At 31.2% G+C, this 20,195-nt stretch overlaps 1 protein-coding gene across 1 annotated transcript in view; it reads right to left on the reverse strand.

Moving 5' to 3' along the window:
• LOC136973138 (carnosine N-methyltransferase) overlaps positions 1–17,342 on the reverse strand; it is a 31,351-nt gene extending 14,009 nt beyond the window's left edge. The window contains exons 1-4 of the mRNA XM_067267835.1: positions 17,251–17,342; positions 10,829–11,027; positions 4,052–4,215; positions 1,558–1,698 (exon numbers count right to left, since the gene is read on the reverse strand). Of these exons, the coding sequence (XP_067123936.1) occupies positions 1,558–1,698; positions 4,052–4,215; positions 10,829–11,027; positions 17,251–17,336 (590 nt within the window). The 5' untranslated portion in view covers positions 17,337–17,342. The remainder of the gene's footprint in view (positions 1–1,557; positions 1,699–4,051; positions 4,216–10,828; positions 11,028–17,250) is intronic.
• Between the last annotated feature and the right edge of the window lie 2,853 nt (positions 17,343–20,195).

Consider the following 20,195-nt stretch of genomic DNA (forward strand, 5'->3'; position numbering starts at 1 on the left):
TGATTTTTGGTGAACTTTTAAAATACTATTGCCTGACTGACCTATATTGCCTTAGAACGGATCGCAAATTAAACATAAACAAGATGTCGGGGGAAAAGGGTTAAAGCGATACGAAAATCATCATCTATATATATAAAAACGAATGTATGAATGTCTGTCTGTCTGTGCATGTGTTTGTCCTTCATGCATTACTATACCATTTATCTGATTGCCATGAAACTTTGGGAAGTTGTTTAATACACTCTCACAAAGGTTTGTGGCATATGTGAAGACCACCATTTCTCCCCTTCCAAAAATATCTTTATATATGGATTAAGGCTTTTATGTCCAACAGATGGTGCTAACTCTGACGACCTAAGTTTGCTTTTTTGTGAGAATGGACTAAAGCAGATCATTTTCTATCTATCTATATAAATAAAATATAATGTTCATTTCTTCCTACCGATTCCTTTGAAATTTTGATACAACATTGTATTCGAATAAGCACGTGTTTTTATGTAATATACATGCTGAAATTTCCCCCACTGGGGGAAATGGACAGGATTAAGGCTTACCGTGAAGAACTTGGCTTCTATTATACTATTTTAGATGCAGTTTTGATTGCATTTTAATAGGGTACGTCAAGAGAATGTACACTAAGAAGGGATTTTTTGAAATTCCCCCACGGGGGAATTGTTATACATTTATAATAGATACATTTTGAGTCACAACAATGTGTGGCCGGGTCAGCTAGTACACTATAGGAACGTGTTAGCTGAATGACCTTGGTCGAAACAGTTTTTACTAAGCCATTTTGTTAAAACCTGTTTTGTCTAGTTAAAACTAGTTTTAACTCAAATTCATTTTGACTAGCAGTAAATTCTAGTTATAACAATGACATCCAGTAAAAACTAGTTTCAACTAGTTAAAATGCGTTTTAACTAAAAACAGGTTTTTACTGTAACATATACATGTCAAATTATGTAATTTTTATGTATTGTAAAACTGGCTGAAGAATTTTTCATTATTTTGTGATATATAATTAAAAATAAAACATACACATTTTATGTTTTTTTTATACAATATTTCTTATGAACAATATTGAATCTCCAGACTAAAAGAAATTATTCAAAATATGTGTTAAAATCCAGTCAAAGCATATTAATTAATTAATATACTTTGACAAAATTTTCAATCACAAATTTTTAATGGGTTATCAACTCTCTACCATTTGAGTATATATTAAATTAACTTTACTTACCTGAAGTAACTCTTTTCAGAGATAGGAGATAGACATAGTGGCAAATCCCATTTGACATAGGATTCGCCCCTATCCCCTATGCAAAAAAGACTTGGAATGTATGGCATCCAAACCTGTCGGTTTGACACCATGCACTTGAAATCTCTTTGCATAGGTAAGCGATAGTCGACTGTTACTAGCCCACTACTGATCACCTACACGCCAGTGCAATTTCATTTAATTATGATACATGGCAAAAGCACATTACAGTTTAGTGCAATGTTTGTGCCTATACCTTAAAAATTATTTTAAATATAAAGCATTTACAATATACTTACTTATTAAGCATAAAATTTGATGCAAATAGCATAAAAAGACTGTATTCATTTCCCTGACAAGTGTAACCTCTTCTTGCAATTTCATAAGATAACCTTCCAAGACCAGCTCCAGGCACTAAAATATGTATATCTTTCAGATTGCTGTAATAAATGATAATATATTATTATAAATTAATTATTACTTTAAACATATGTTTGCATATTTTAACATTTTATTTGTCAAATTGCACAATTAAATTCTTAAGTTTAAATTAAATTTATTGATGATATTTTTAAAATAATAATTAAAAACTAATTCCTGAAAGTAAGAAAATTTCCAGTTAATTTTATTCAGAGAGTTTTCTAAACTAAAATTTGAATATATCTCAAGAATAATACTAAAGCATAATAATATAAAAAATTTAATTATAAAATTTCCATTTGCAACTTCTAACAGGTCAATGAAAGTCAATATAATAATCAAAACACACATAAATAGTAATTTCAAAATAAATAAGAAAACTCAAACTGCCTACTAAAGAAATGAAGTCAATGATGGCCATGGGGAATAGTGTTTTAGTGTAATAAAGTTTATCTTTGGTATACTAAAATTTTATTTCCTATTGTGGCATGTAATAACCCTTCAGTACTCATCTCTAATTTATCAACACTACTTTTATACTACTCTACTCTTAAAGTAGTAGTTTTGAGTAATGTTTCTGCTTTTTTGTTTCTTTCTATGCCTTATGATGTATCTTCACTTGTTCTTTCACCAATCCTCAGCCTTTTTCCAAATTTAATGCTGACTTCCAATGTATAGAATTCAGCAGAAACATTTGGTCTGATCCTCAATAGTACTACTACTCTTCATTGGGTTGCAATTTGAAAAAATTGTAGACCCATATATTCCTACCATTGTCCATCTGTCTGTCTTTCCTTAGTCTCGAAAACAGAGTTAGAAAGATAAAAGGCAAGACCAGATGTGGAAACCTTAGGGGCAGGAGGTTCCAATTAACTACTGAGCTGTTAGGAAAGTAATTTCGTTTTTTTATGGGATAAAAAAACCAATTTTCTTATAATATATAAATATTTTATTGAATTATATATTGACCATTTTGGTCAAATACCTGTTGCCATCTTTCTGGTAGTAGCATGATTCCACATTCATAAAAGTTTTGATCTTTGCTTACAAAAAACTAATCCAAGTGATTTTTGACATCCTCATTTGAAGTAAATGTTTTACTGTTTAAAAAATTTTGTAAAGACCAGAACAAATAATAATCCGAGGGTTCCAGACCTGGCAAATATGGTAAGTGTGATAGTACTATAAATCCCATCCAAGCTGTAACAGTTTCTGACGAGTTACCAAACTTGTGTGAAATTTGGCATTATCATGGTAAAACACTACACCTTTTTTGTTGATCAATTCTGACCTTTACTGTTTGATGATATTACTCAATTTGTTTACTCAATGGCAGTACACTTTTGAATCAATTGTTAAATTGTCTGGTGAAAGCTCAAAACAATAATTTTCTTAAAATCCCACCAAAGACAGCATCTCTCTTTAAGAACATTTGGAACCCATATATCGAACTTTGAAACGAAACCAATTCATTTCAAGTAATCATAAATGGTTCAATTCAACAAATTTAATCTCTTAGTGATTTCACATGTGTTATTCGGCAGTTTGCTTCAATCAGTACCTTTATTTTGTTTTCATTGGCTTCAACTGGCCATCCAGAATGTGGTGCATCTTCAATATTGAAACTGCCAGAATGAAATTTTGTGAACCGGTTTTTGGCACTTTCTCTCAACAAACTTCTCCACACATGTACCACAATTTTTTTCTTGCTTGAACAGCATTTTGATTTTTGGTAATAAAAAAGCAAAATATGCCAAAAATGATGCTTTCGATTTTCCATATTTGATGGGACACCAAAAAAAAAAAAAAACAATTGTACAGAATCAAACAAAATTTTTTACAAATATGCCTTAAAATATCAGCTGTCAAAATTTATAAAGAAAATGTGGTTTAAAATGAAATTGGCTGGTAAAAATACAACTAATTCCTCTAGTAATAAAAAAATGAAATTACTTTCCAAACAACCCAATATATTGGATCTTCCAATGCAAACCGAAAGTCATGTTATTTCAATTCATAATTTTCCCGAAAGGAGTTAGATAGATGACTGCCACGACTCTATTGTTAAAGGTAAAGTATAATGTACAGGAGCAAGCCACTGCTAATTTAAGGTGAAGAGTATATATTTTAAATTAAATAAATGAAAAATATGATTAAAAGTTACAGCCCAGTGTTGTGATGATATCACAATAAATAATTGTTCATTTCAGTTAGGTTTTTCTGAAGCAGCCCAAATAGCATACCAAAATTAAAAAATCCTTATTTTTGCTTCCTTAACAAAAATTTGACATTTGAGTTTTCTTTTTATTTACATATGATACCAAGTTTTGTTCATTTCTCAAAATATCTAATGTATAATTCAAAATTTATTACCAAGAATTTTCTGGAAACCTTTCTGAAATTTCATTCAAAATAGGAGTAAAACTGGAATTTCTTTCTTCTTTTCCATCTTCGCTCCATTCTCGCATAATCTGTTTAAAGATGCTCTGGACTTTATCATTATCCGAAAGAAGAGTTTGAATTTGACTTGAGGCCTTCTAAAGTTTTAAAATGTTAACATATTTTAATTTGATAAGAAGATAAAATTAAATTTATATTAATAATAATAATGAATAATTATTAGTAAAATCAAAACATGATAATTTTTTGATAACAAATTATCATAATTATGAATTACATTGAAATATATTATTAACATTCAAGTTTCTTTATTCAAATAGCATTATCATTATTAAATTCCCACTATCAGTATATTATAAAACAAAAATAATGAATTCAGGCTTTGTACAACTTTAGTTCAGATAACGGGTCATGTCTATTTTGAGGAAATTCAGAACTCTATAAAGGTAGTAAAAGATTTCACATTAAAAATGTTTAAGGTTGACAGATTTTATTTAAATGGGTTGAGAGTTCAAGTCTTGCTTTGGGCCAATTCTTTACTTCCAGAACCTTCTAAATTAATAATTAAAAAATATTAATTTAATTATTATTATTAAATTTATTTATCAAGAGACAGCACCTAGAGCCTATTTCTAGGCCAAATCACTTAACATTTAATTATTAACACCGTAGTATCATTAATATAGCATGATCTAATCCAGCAATCATTTGGCTTTATACTAATAATCAGGCTTTTAGATGGATGCCTAAATGGAAGAAAAACCTTCAAAGTAAGCAATTTTCTACACTAAATTTTACTACAGTCATACCTCGGTACTCGAACTTTTCGAAGCCTGAACAAATCAGTACCCGACCAAAAATTTCGAAAAAAAAATGTCCCTGTTCCCGAACAAAATTTTGGTACTTGAACGGGAAAGCCCGCCAAGCCGACGCCGCCGCGGCGTCGGCGTCAGTTACGAGACAGTCATTGTTTCGCATGCACATTAACTTACGCTGTGCTATATTTTTTGGATTAGCATCCTTTTCTTTTCTTTTCTTAGCTTTTGTTGAAAAATCTCATCCTGATACCATGGTAGCCAATATGGCTGACATTTTCATTGAAAAGGTGTACAGCCAATATGGCTGTACACCTTTTCAATGAAAATGTCATGTCTCATTTCCGTAAAATTCTGCAAAAAAGGCAGAAGCAACAGACAATGGATAAGTTTTTAATTAAAGATTTACCTGCCCAAAAGCGACAGAAAAGGGAAGCAACCCCCGAAGTTCCATTACCAGATGTTTTTATGGAAGGGGATTCCCCTTCTCGGCAGTAATTCCCGCTCTTCCTCCTCACACCTCCATCCACTTACGCCATCATATCTCAATCAAAAAGGTAAGTTTTCATATGTTGAAATGACTTCTTTAATGTTTTTACTATTTATTGAGAGTTATATATATGTGTTATTTACTGCTTGCCTAAAAACTAAATATCATATATACTCTAATCTGTTATGTTACTAGCGAATCAACTGGGGATTGGAACGCATTAATCCATTTTACATTATTTGTAATGGGAAAAAATGATTTGGAGTCCGAACATATTGGTACTCGAACCTCTTTCTGGAACGGATTATGTTCGAGTACCAAGGTACCACTGTATAATGTTTTGCCAAATTAACTGTAAGCAGGTGTTGGGGCATTGGATACATCAGGGGATGCACATGTGCACACACATAAATCAGCAGGCTCCTAATGCTCCATACAGACCACCAGGGCAGATGATTGATTGGGGCACAAGGGCCCCAATCAATCATCTGCCCTGGGGCAGAACAAATAGCTGCAATGGCATCTTTGTCCATTGTTTAAAGACAAGGTAAAAACCTCACTATAAAACCCTATCTCAGAAGATTGACTAGCAGAGGTAAATTTGCATGCACAGCAACCACCACATCCTGTCATTAGTATCCCAATATTGTTGGCTTCATTTATAGTGCCATGACAGAAAAGCATGGACTGCTACAGACTAGCAGTGTATTATCTTTAGTGACAAATCCCAGTGCTGTTCAGATACAGAACTCCATTTTAGAATATGGAAAATCAATTGTGAGTGCTTCAATCCCACAACTTTCTATCTGTACTATTGAATGGCCCACTGCCCCTATTGCTAACATGCATACACTCCTCTAGTCCTAAAGCCATCTCACATGACAGTCAGTTACTCCTAGCAGCATCAGGAGGAATGTTAATGGCACAGCAGTATGTTCAGGAAATCCTATGCCTTCATATATTGCCTTTCATGGCAGGACTGCAAACAGCCATTTTTTCAGCAAGATAATGTTGGGCTGGGCAGAGTTTTCCAGGAATGTCTCTGTCACATTACCATATTTCCTTGGCCTTAGGTTGAGTCATAAAGTAATGTTATTTTTTCTAAGCATTGTTTCCGTGCTATAGCATAACTTGTATAATACACCAATCAGTTCAAGTGCTAAATTTTTAATAATGATTTTTGATTATTTTTTAAAAAGTTAAATTATTAGTTTCAATCAAAATGAGCTTCTCAAAAGAACTTAATGTATTATCTGCCAAAAGATTATTTAATATAACAAAAAGAAAGTGACTGCCTTTTAGCATTAGAATGACTTTAATTAAACAAAATTCACTGCAGTTATGATGGCAAACAATGTATGTAATATGTATGACAGTGAAGCCTTCTCATAATGTCCGAGTTGAATCAAAAAATTTAAAGATGGGTATTTTGATCTTAAAGATTAGCCTCACTCTGGATGATCTTCTGGCTTAGAAAATGCTAAAATTGCTGCAAGTAGTAGAAGCTGATCGAAAACTACCTAGACAGGAATTTGCAGAAAAACTTGGAGTGTCCCAATCAATATCAGTTAGGCAGTTGTATCAACTACAAAAGATTAAAAAAAACATGGGATATGCATTCCACGGGACCTTATTAAACAGAATTGTCTACATCAATTATCTGAATACATTTAATTTTTCAATAGGCAACAACAAACTGCATTTCTAGACAGGATAGCAACTGGATGTGAGACGTGAGCATATTATGCTAATGTTATTTGCAAAAGACAGTGGCTAGATGCAAAGACTAGCTAGAGTTCTAGAACTAAACCATGATCTTAATCCTTCAAAAGGTATTGCCGTGTGGATTGTGAGATATATGGGAAATACATATTTTGAATCAAACTGAAACAATAAATGCTACTTTATAGTATCAGCAATTGGAAAGGTTTTTTTAAAAAGCTTCAGGAAAAATATCAATATTTGACAAAAAGGAAGTGCATTATTTTGTTACACAACAATACTCAATTCCATGTTGCAATAACAAGCCAATAAAAATTGAGAGAGCTTTAAGGGAAAACTTTCCAATTAATTTCCATCTCAATGCAAATTAATTGAAAAGTTCTCCCTTTTCTAGTCTTGATCTGGCAGTTACAGATGATAATCTTGTTCAATCACTTCAAACAGTTTTAATAAAAAAGTTTTAACTCAAATGAAGATATCCATAAACATAAAAATATTTTTTTTGAATTAAAATCTGATTGCTTTTACAAGAAAGACATTAAAAATCTTTTAGATCAATGGAAAAGTATCATATCTAATGAAGGACACCATATATTAGATTAAATAAATATATTCTTTAAGTAAATAAGTCTTAAAACATAACAAAAAAAAAGATTACTCATGACTCAACCCAATATACAGGTATCCCTCGTACAACATAGCATTTCTACATGGTTTGAAAATTGGGGAAATCTCTCATACAACACAGTTTCACTCTAACACAGTTCAGGAATTTGGGAAACCCTCCATACAAAATTTCACAATTTTTAAGTGTAAACTTTGTTATTTGATATTTTTTTTATTCAAGTAAGCATGTGAATTGTCTGAAATTTGCCCATAGATTTTAGAATATTGAAATTTTCAACTTATTTTGGCCTTTCATCAGATATACTTTAATGAAAACTAATAGTTAATTTTTTTCTTCCTTGTCCTAGCTTTCCTATCAACCAGGTGTTGTTTTTATTGCTTTCAGACTTTAGTCTTTGAGACTGTCACTGTGTTTTGTTTTTATAGATTAATTGTTGTATTTAGTAAAGTTTATTTAAACATTTTAGGTAAGTGTTATTAAACTTTTTTAACCATAGAAGAGTAATCATTTGTAAACCTGCCAAACAAAATACAGCAGTATCTTGATACTCAAACAATTTGGTATTCGAAAACAAATTCTAAGAAAAAAAATTGCTCGGTACTCTACCAAACAAATGCAACCAGCTAAAACAAATTTCCAATTAATAATATGTTTTTATTTTGTCATTCATAAAAAATTTTTTATGGTAAAAATAAAAATTAATGAAGACATTGCTGATATTTCTGATCAAGATCAACCAAAAAGCTCAGATGATAACACTACTTTGTAAAAAGAAAACACCCTCATTTAACTAAACTTAATATTAAGGCATAATACAGTACTTTTAATTGTGATTGTTAGTTAATTATTGATTGAATAATTATGATTGCTTTAATAAACATACTTCTCTTAGTAATGAAAAAGATTAGTATACTTTTGTTAAGTTTTGGAACCTAACCCTATGTTTGCACTAGTGCTTTGTTTCATACAGTACAGATTTGCATAAAAAGGGCACTTTTCCAGAACCTAACTACCGTGTTATATGAAAGATACCTGTATTGTTATATATTTGAATTTATAATAATATACAGTATAATCTGCTTATTGTAATCATAAATATTGTTTTCAGAATTAGCACCACCCAAAGTACAGCAGGGTCCTATACAACTCAGGGATATGTTGTGTTATAGGAAATCATTGTCAAGACATGCATTACTAGACAATTTTATGCAAGTTTAAACCTAGGTCTAGAAGGTGACAAACGTATACCTCAGGATGACAAAACTGGAATTCCGTATATGTATTAGTCACACTTTTTTCATCACATTATAGGGGAATGCATTATACAGGAGTTCACTGTATATAAATAAATTTTCAAGTCATCCTCTTTTAAATTGTTTTAGCATGTCTTCTTAATATCAGAATCAATAAAACCAAAACTTTCATTAATTTTAATCATACTTTCTTAATAAAAGTATGATTAAAATTAATAAAAATATACTGATTTCAATAATTCAGTAAATTTTTATTAATTTACTGAATTACTGAAACTAAAAAAGATACTGTTCTTATAGAAAAATGATAAATTGGTTCCAATTTTAAAACCAGTAAAAATAATACAATAAACCAATAAATACAATAGGATATGTTTAAACAAAATATTTTACTCTTAGTTAATAAATAAAAGTGACAATTGTAACTTACTTATTGACAAAACAAATTCATACTGTTTGCCAAATTTCATTTTATTTTATTTAACTTTCTCAATTAAACACAAAAGCATCGCTACCTTTTAATATCAAATGGCACACAAAAGCTATTTCACATTGAAAGAATTGAAATAGATTGGATTAATGGTATGGCAATACAACACATGGGCAATCTACCAAGAGGACTTTCTATGGAAATCTGATCCCTATTTAAATGTTACACATGAAAACAATCTGGAATCTCATGCAGCCAGCCTGTTGTTCAGGTGCAAATCCAAGGTTCAGTGGTATTTAGTTTTTGGTGTGCCCCATATTGAAAGAAATGCTAACAAATCACCAAACTTTGAATTAAATTTTTCTGAATGGCTTCAAATTCCAGAATAAAGTCAGAAAGAAAGACTGATTGTTGTTATACACATTTAAATAAGTCATAAAAATAGTCAAATCTTAAAATTTACTTGAGCAAGTGTAGCAGTCTTAAATGTCATCAACAAATTTTTCTGTAAAAAAAAAAGAACAATTTTCTTCAAAAGCAAGTAAGTATTTTTTTTTTAGAGTTAAAATTAAAGGGATATTTTTATTATAAGAAATTTATTGAGCCTTGTTAGATCAAAACAAATTGTGTAAAAAGAGAATTGAATTTTTTTTCTAGAATTTTTCTTTAAATCTTAAAAAATTATATATAAAAACAGAATTATGTATATAGGAAAGTTCCAAAGCAATTACATTAAGCAGATTCTATAGCATTGTTCTGAAATACATATATTGTTGAATAAGAAAAAGCATAGCATTATATTGTTTCATTAATACTTATCTTCAAAGATGGAAATTCAATTAACATTTAATTACTGAGTGTTTCCAATATTTTAAGTAATCTGGATTTTTATAACTCTAAATTATGAACATTATATCAACTATTTTTATTGAAGATCCTAAAAGGAAATTACAAAAACTTTCAATGATTTTCCAAATGCACAAGCAAAATATTGCTAACTTCACTTTTTCCTTTTTAAAGTTATTATTATTATTACTAATAAACTATTAGAAATTAATACATATTTACTTACTCTATATGATATTTTAAAAATATTTTCTTTAATGAAGTGTCATTAATTTGCATAAATGTATGAAGTAAAAACAAGACATTATGCATTTAATTATCTCAAATGTCAAAGATATAAACTCTAAATTTATCTAACTTTATGAAAAATGTGTAAAATAATACATTTCAATAAGAATAAAATCTGATTAAAAATTAAGAAAATGTATTTTCAAAAATATCTGAAAAGTTTTTAATAGTTTTTCTTAAATTTTATATAACCCATTGTCTATAATTCTTCAGATAACTCATAGCATATTATAAGAAAAGTCAGAAAACTTTTTAGAAGAAAACATATGAATACTTACTACATCATTAGTATGATCAGCATTTTCAAACATATATGCTACATCTTTGATTATTAATTTTATGATTTCATAATTATGTTCTATGCCAACTCGAACTTTTTCAAGATGTAGTTTATATTTTTCTAATACTCGCTGATGAAATTTTGGCAGTGTATTCATAAATTTCAGAGATCTATGAAGCCTTCTAATGCTATGAGATCTGGAAATATACAATTATGCATATTATTAAAAAAAAATGTATTGACACTGCAATAATATTCAACAGAAAAACTCCAACTTTAATAACAATCTACCTAAACTGCTTTATTGAAGTCATGTGTATAAAAAGTTAAATTATATAATTTACAATAAATTAATTCCAAGAAATGATGAATGAAGTTCATCATCAGGAGTAACAACTATAAAATCAGACCAAATTATATTATGCTACCATATAAAATACAACAAAATAAACACAATATAAACCTTTTAGCTGCAAGGAAATAAATTGTTTATTTAATTAATGTCAACATTTTCAGTTATTTTAAATGATCATCCGCAAGCAAAAAAAATCACATACAACAATGTATAGTCAAACAATTCGCCAGATTATATCAGTCTATAATACAGCTACTATTTAATATTTTTTGTTACTTAAACACTATGTAGTGTAATAAATTTGAACACTAGGCATTCTTTTGTCTTTTATTTTAGTTCAGTTGACTTTGTTGATTTATTACACTACATAGTGTTTAAGCAACAAAGAAGAATTACAACACAATTTCGGATTATCAAATACTATCTAATAATTAAATAGTAGCCGTATTATAGCCCAATATAACCTGGCAATCATTTGACCTTAATCAAAAATTGGGTTAATGGATAATGTATACAGTGATGAAATGAAAGAACATACAAAATTAAAACAAAAAATGACTTGAAATCAGTTACATGCAAATAATTTAAACAATAGATATATATGTATTAATGTTATACTTTAATATATAATAATTTTATAGTTTTTTCAAATGCATGGAAACGGAAGAAAATGTCCATACAAGGGAAATCTTCAAACTCACAAACAAAATAAATGATGTTTCAAAAGCTATTGGATGTATAAAACATGTCTAAAACTTAAGGACAAATACAATTGTTAGCAGTGATAGCAAGAAAAAGTTTCTGAACCAGTCAGTGATGAGCCTGCCATAATATTGTGAGTACTGCATTACAGTTTTACAGATATACTAGCTGTTACCCACGACTTCGCCTGTGCGAATTTTGCAAGCAAACACCATAGTAATTGTTATATAACACCTACCGCCGAGAATGATAAGAATTGCTGAAAATCAATCAAACTGTTTTCAATTTGATCAATTTTCTGGAACGTTTACAATCATTCTATAATCAAACCAATATGCAATAACAAATTCAAATTTAAAACAGTTTGAACATTTCGTTAAAAAATCAAAATATATAAAAATATTTATAACAATGTCTGAAATGTTATCAATTTAATACACCTAAGTACTATGAAAACTAAACATAGTTGAAAACAAAAAATTGCAACTAAAATAGTACAGTAAAAGCCATTCTTCCAGTTAAGCCTTAATGCTCTCCCTCTCCCCCTGCGGGGGTTTCGAAAAATCCCTTCTTAGTGTGTTTCCATGACATACCCTGACTGTGTACCAAATTTCACCTCTTTAGGTCCAGCGGTTGCACTGGGCAATAATGAATCAATCAGTCACTCAGTCAGTCAGTCAGTCAGGACAAGTAATTTCATATATTTAGATTTCATTTCTGATGTGGTCTTTCAGTTTGTCCACAGTAGGCACACCATCTTTGTACATGCAGTCTTTGAGATAGCCCCAAAGAAAAACTCACAGGGGTTGAGATCAGAAGAACGACTAGGCCAATCCAGACCACTGGTCTTTGCCTTTGAATCCAAACAAATTATTCCATTTCCAAAGACACTGGAGATGAGATCCAAATTGTCCTGAGTTTGATGAGCAGTGGCACCATCTTGCTGAAATCTATAGTTTCTAACCATGATTGTCTTCTAGCACTTGAAAGAAATTTCTCCAATCAACTGTCTTTGTCACGAAATATGGGCCAATATACCATAATATGAAATTGTTATCCAAACACTAACTTTTTGTGGGTGGAGAGCGCACACTAAGGATAAGTGGAGGTTTTTTGTTCCCCTGTAACTAAAGTCCTGTTTGTTAACATAGTCATTAAGTTCAAAGTAGGCTTCATCAGAGAAATGAATGTTTCATTTTGATTTTTTGATTGCAGATGAGCTCCAAAATTTCATTTGTGAAGTCAAATCTTTGGTCAAAATTCTTTTCAGTCAGTGGTTGCTGTACTTAAACTTTGTATGGAAATATATCCAATTTCTGGTGAAGAATTCAACAAAGACTCATCCTAGAAATGTTAAGTTCTGATGAAGCTCTTGCAATTCTTTGTAGAAGTCACTGATAGCCTGTGCATTCTCTGAAGTGGTGACAAAGACTGATGTTCCAGTCAATGAAGCCTTGTCATCAAGCATACTTCCTGTGCATTCAAATTTTGTGATTAGACCAAAAGAACAGGGCCGGATTTACATAAGGGCATTTGGGGCCTGTGCCCAGGGCCCCCACAAAACTAAAAAAAAAAATTATGTTTAAACATAATTTTTTTTCTATTACCGCGACAGCCTAGTGTGGCCTAATCATGAGGGCAACAGGCAGAGAAAACCAAACCCAGGAAAAACCTATGAAACATCGGAAAATTTCGGGAAAAAATTTCACACGTGTATTTTTCAGTTAAATTAAAATAATTAGTTTTACACAATAAAATATATGTATGTTTACAATAACCTTATTTTAAAATGAAATTTACAACTTCCTAGTTCAAATCTAATTGAAAGTACAGTATTTTGTGTAAATTTTCTAAATCATCAAATTTGCCTACTCTTAAAGGGGGGACCCCCACTGAATTTGTGCCCAGGGCCCCTGGATTGGTAAATCCGGCCCTGCAAAAGAATGTAAGAAAATTTTTTCAAAAATTTTCATTTTACCAGGAAACAAAAATTTCAAAATTTTACCTTGTAATTGTCAATTGGGTCAAAGTCATGTGCAAATCAAATTGGCCTTTAAGTCTTCTTAATGCCACTGTAGATCATTTAAAACGATAAAAGGTTTTCATGGTGCTTATTTTGTTGTATAGAATCAGATAACACATTGGATACACAGTATTTAGACTATATACTAGTTAGTAATTGCCATAACCAAACCATTTCAGATAATGAATTCAAGAAACTTTCAATATAACTGTACCCATTTGAGAAATTATATTTACATAAACTTAATACATCATATGACAAATTATATTTATTATATTTTTGATGCACAAACACACACACAAGTTACTCATAACAGCTTTACTTATAACCTAAGCCTAAGGACATATCAAGGTCTTTGGTTCACTTCCAATTTGTAGCCAAGTCAGTTGCCTTAGTTTCATTATACAAATCCTATGCCTAATGACTCTTCACTTAACTTTTCTTTATGGTAGGTTATGAAAAGTTATACTACTTTCTGTCAATTCCAGATATTTGAGAAACTTAAAATGTATCTTATATAGTGAATGGAGAACCAATAGATCATAGATTACCATTATCAACTATCAGCAGAAAACTATATCAATATTTGAAGAACTGAAGAAAAAAAGATAATGGAGAAGGGTGATAGTAAGCTTGAATGATTTATCTTCCAAAGCAAGTCATGGATGGTTTGACAGTTTTAAGAAGTGCATAATGCAGCATAATATAAAAATTATAAGAGAAACAGCATCTGCTCTGGAGTTGAAACTGCTTTTCCAGCACATCTGCAGAATATAACTGAAGGAGTATACAATATATAGCAAATCTTCAACTTCGATGAAATGAATCTCTATTGGAAACAGTTATCTTCATATTCTTTTCATCTTGAGAAATGAAAGTCAGTCCAGAACACAAAGCATCAAAGGACAGGTTTACCTTACTTATTGGAGATAATTGCGCTGACGATGTAAAAGATTGCTGATTTATGGTACCATTCTGAAAACCCCTGTACCATAAAGAGGAAAGAATTTGTCATATGGAAATCAAACTGCACAGCTTGGGTTGCATGGAGTCTTCACTGACTATCAAAATATTTTTTACCCTTCAAAAAGAATACTGAGAATAATAATAATATTGCAAACAATGCATTATTAATAATTGACAATGCACCCAGACATCCATCTAATGCTGGTGATAAATCTAATATTCAGGTTTGTTTTCTTTCCCCAAACTCATCATCTCTGTTTCAATTGATAAATCAGGATATTATTGCAACATTATAGGCTTATTATTTGTGATTACTTATACAATATTTGGTTGATAATACTGATGCAAATAAAAAAATCTTCTATGAAAGTGTTTTAGAAAAATTTTGACATTAGGAAAACTGTGGAATTCATCAACACTGTATGAAATAAAATGACTCTATAGACAATGAATTCCATATTAAAATCAAAACCAGTGTCCTCAATTCATCACAGACATTAGAGAATTTAATGAAGTGGCTTACACAAAAATAAAAATTTTGGTACTTGGAAGAGATGCTGGTTCCAGACAGTTGATGTAGATGATATTGATAAATTTTTACAATTCCATGACAAAGCTCACTTTAGATAAACTTGAATACAAACAAGTTTTCTGATAAAAAGGAAGAAGGCAAAGAAAACTTTGGACACTACTGATAAAAGAAAAATTATAGGTTACGCAGATATGATGATACATATTGTTACTGAATATGACAATAGAGTAAGAAGTACTGCTTTCAAAAATGTTATTACATTTTTGATATCTTTCAATGAATTTGAGAAAGCAGTGTTCCATCCTGAATTTTTTTCATGATGTGGAAAAGTATCAAGGAAAAGAAGCACATCTGATTCATACAGGGAAATAGAAAATATATCATCCAACTCTTCACAACTTCCCAAAGAATGACTCCATTCTCTCTCCCCATCAATTACCATTCAAGTTATCAAATCATCCTATCCTCTTTAGCTGAATACAGAAAAATCCCTTTATTATATCTCATGTTCAAATTGTATTTATTTACTTTCAAATTGTTGTTTATTCATATAAACTTGTTTTCATTGGTCTAAATTGATATATTTGTCTATTAGTAAAAACTGTTTGGATATCTTCAGTTAAGAAGGAACACAATCTTTTTCCATTGAAATTATGGGATTTTTGATTTGTAGCAAAGTTTTCAGATGTAAATAAGCCTTTAAGCAAGAGATAGCTGTATTTTTTTCTCATATAAATCATAATGTTAAATTTGTGAAATCAAAACCACTCTCACTTTTCTAGCAAGTGTGTTTAATGAACAAACATTTTTGATTTATTTTATTAACTTGCCAATATTTTAAAAGTTTTATAAATAACATCAAATGTTTGAAACATTCCAATTCAGAATTTCATAGTTTGAAACCGAGACATATTTATAAAATAAACCAAAAACATCTGTTCACTATACCCATTTGCTGGAAAAGTGTGAATGGTTTTGATTTTACAAGTTATCAGTTCCAACTTTGATTTTGGATTTAAGCATGATGTTAAAAATGCTTTACATCTGGAAATGAGCATATTAATGAAAACATTTATAACATCTAAAGAAATTTGAGAACAACATTCATAGTAATCTCTATCAATAGGGATATTCCAATTTTCAAAGCTGACTAAACGCTGATCTCAACATTCATTAAAAGTCAATCCTTTTTTCAATGTTGAAGTGGCACTGACTCAACACACTCAGCACTCAACCGATATGTTAACTGCTATTTTCCAATGAATTACAGGTAATTGGTGCAACATCTGAATGAAATCAATCTTGCCAAGAATGGAATTACGGGAACTAAACACTTCGTACTCAAAGTTGGAACGTCGTCAAATTGTTGGTTTCAACACTCGTGTCGAAAATTGGAATGTCTCAAACGTTTTTCCCGAATACTGTCATTTCGTAGAAGTTTCTTATAGGTAATTTGTGTATAGATGTGTGTATATAAATGAATTACCTAAACTTCTACCTATCATTTTTGTCAATGACTTTCATTCTTGAATTTTAATATTTAAGGACTTCAAGAAGCTGACATAAAATGACAGGTAAAATAACCTAAAGGGTTAAGCACTCCTTTCAATTTAAATAAATAATCTTTTACGACTCGTTTAACTTTGACGCAACACCAAATCTTTTGTCATCGAAAAAACGATAATTCGAATGTAAAACGTCATTTCACATGTTACAAATTTGTCAATTTCTTCTAATTCGATGGCTGTTTACGTCGACTTTAAAAGAAAGTCATCGAACATAAATTATGATAAGAGCTGTTTATAAAAAAGAAAAATGAATTTTTCGATGCTTTCTACCAACCTATAACACCGAAACGCATTGACGATGCGCTGAAAGTGTTTTCTTTCTTCTTCGTCCTCTTGACTCTTACTAGACTTGTCCGCCATTTTTGTCAAAAATCGCTACGGCAGCGCCATTTACGGTTGTTACGTAAATTAATTTCGACAAAATGTCATATTTATAAAATAGAAATTACCGGTATTTGTAAATTAACTATTATTTATGTATTTTAATAGGTAATTTTTTTGTTAAAATTTTTCATTCTTTGATAATGAATTGTAAACACTACAACGAAGATCTTCAAAAGGTAAAGCTATTGTTTTAGACCAAAATATTAAAATATTTGGTGTAATATTAATTTCTCAATTCAAGCCTTAAAATCGGTCCAGAGATCGATCGTTCTAATTTATATAGGCGTTTAAAATACCTTAACTGTATTTTTTCAAGTTATACCAGGAGACCAAGACTCCAAACAGTGATCAAACATGTTAATTTTGATTTTAAAAAGGCGTCAAATAATATAAATGAATTGTTTATTAAATTCAGTTTCATTTTTTTTATGTAATTTCAACAATTTACTTGATTTAGTATTAAATTTTTCTGAAGAAGAACAATGAAAACCTAAGCATTTTAGCCTAAATGAGAAACAAATTCCATTGCAATCTCCGAGATCAAAAAGCCAGAAACTGAGAATTGAATGTTAGGGGGATTGGAGAAATACAGTCTGCTCTATACATCTACTTCTTTAAAATATTTGTAGGAAAACTGAAGTTAAATTTATATGATGTTATGTTTACAAAATGTCTGAATGTTTTTAAAGAAAGGTACCAGCTTTCAAATCATATTTAAATAAACAGAAATCTCAAAATGTTGTTACATATTCCTCTATCAGTAGCGTGCCGTCATTGGAAGCGGTGGAAGCGCCGCTTCCACCTTCCAATGACCTTCCCTTGTACAAGGTGCGTCTGAAAAGTTCGGTGAATGGTCCCATAGTTGAAAACCGTGCTGGTTAGGATGTTACGCTCATGCAGACGCAGTGAGAGACTTGCCAACTAGTGCCCCCTAGCGTCGAAATCACGACAGTTAAACAGAAGTGCACGCAGCAAACAATGCAACGCAGTCAATGTGAGAAGGAGTGTCACTGCGAAATGGAGCAACGCGTGAACATTGCGGCACTTCCTCGCTACACACCAGGTGACAGTTCTTCAACACTCTCCATATTCTCCAGATCTGGCGCCTGCAGATTTCTTCTTGTTCCCCGCCTGAAAGGCCTACGCTTTTCCAACATTGCGGTGATCCAACAACGTGTGACAACGGTGCTTCGTGCAATACCGAAAGAAGTGTTTGCTCACAGCTTCCAGCAGCTGTACAACCGATGTCAAATGTGTGTTGTTGCTAATGGCGATTACTTTGAATGCCAGAAAAGGTATTTTGTTTGTATCTCTTGTTTCCTTTATTTTATGAGACCATTCACTGAACTTTTCAGACACGCCTTGTATTTCCTAAAATATAAATTTTCATACTTTAACGTACTTTGAATTAATTAAAATTAATATTTTTTATAACTGCATTATGTATCTTATTACAAATTTCTATACTACCTGTGAAAAAAACGATAAGATTGCTATTGTATATTCGAATATCAGTGGCGGAAGGAATGTTGAAACCGGGTCAGCTTCCACGGCGAGAATAACTGAATGGTGTAAAGCAGCCAGAGGGCATTGGCGCATGCGCTTTACAGAGCACCAACTCAGCGGTTTAGCTGGTGGAAGCTACACACGTGTAACGTTTTCAACGACCCTTAGTCACTGGTAGGGAACTATCTGACTAACCCCAGTATTCGCGGCCGGATGGCCGAGCGGTCAAGGTTAGCAGCCTGCCGCCCTGGGGGACCCGGGATCGAATCCGGACGGGTCGAAAAATCCCCAGGAATTTTTCGGGGGGTGGTCCGTCCGGATATGTCGGTCCCCGTCCCTCACCACCCGGCCACCCCATTGTGGGCCTGGCCGAACCCATAATGGGCTTGCTATAAGAGGCCCTCTTCGTGCCCACAGGGCGGAAACAGTTAAAAAAAAAAAAAAACCCAGTATTCACCAACGCGAGTTAGAGTTAGTTAGGGTTAACTCTCGAGTTATTGATATTCACCAACTCCGGATCTCGAGTCAAACACAATAATCCTAATTCTAACGCTAACTCTAGAAAATCGGCGAGTAGACGATAACTCTAAGTTTGACGCCTGCGCAAAGCGATCTATTTCAGGGAAAATGGCGACATTCGACGAGTACGAAGCCGAGATGCTAGAAAATCTGAAATATCTAGATTATATAGATCGTATGGAACGAAGAAAATTTCATATATTTTAAAATAAAATTTTGTTTTCTGAAAAGTTTTATTGTTATTACTGTATTATTATGCTAAAAAAAAAACAATACAATATACAGGACACAAATATTTCATAGAAAAATTTATATTAAAAAATAAAAACACTTTACACTATATATAAATTGCATAAAAATAATATTAATTTAATTGCAGTCTTAAAAAAGACGGATTGTTCTCTAAAATTTTCAATAACTTTTCTTGCACTTTTAATTGTGCTTGCATTAAGAGCATTTTCATGTTATGCTCTTCTGTCATGAATTTGACTTTGAATTTGTGTTCTTCTTCCAGCGTTTCATTTCTTCTTTTTGCCTGTTCATAAATGGCTTCAGTTGCTTCAGCTGGTTTTCATTTTTATTTTGATTTCTTTTGCCATCATCTTAGTAGTGGAACTCTGATTGAAAGGTAATTATTTCATTATAAGCTAAAACAGAATTTTTATGAAATAATAATTTTTTACCTGCTGACTATCAATATTTTGAAGTTCTTCCATATAAAAATAATCTGCAGAGGGTTCATTCACATCTGCAGACATGACATTGGTGATTTGTGGTATAGATGTAACCTGCAAGAAAAAATATTATATT

This window comes from Centruroides vittatus, unplaced genomic scaffold (genome assembly GCF_030686945.1).
Source record: "Centruroides vittatus isolate TY-2023 unplaced genomic scaffold, ASM3068694v2 contig_3090, whole genome shotgun sequence".
Classification (NCBI taxonomy): Eukaryota; Metazoa; Arthropoda; class Arachnida; order Scorpiones; family Buthidae; genus Centruroides; species Centruroides vittatus.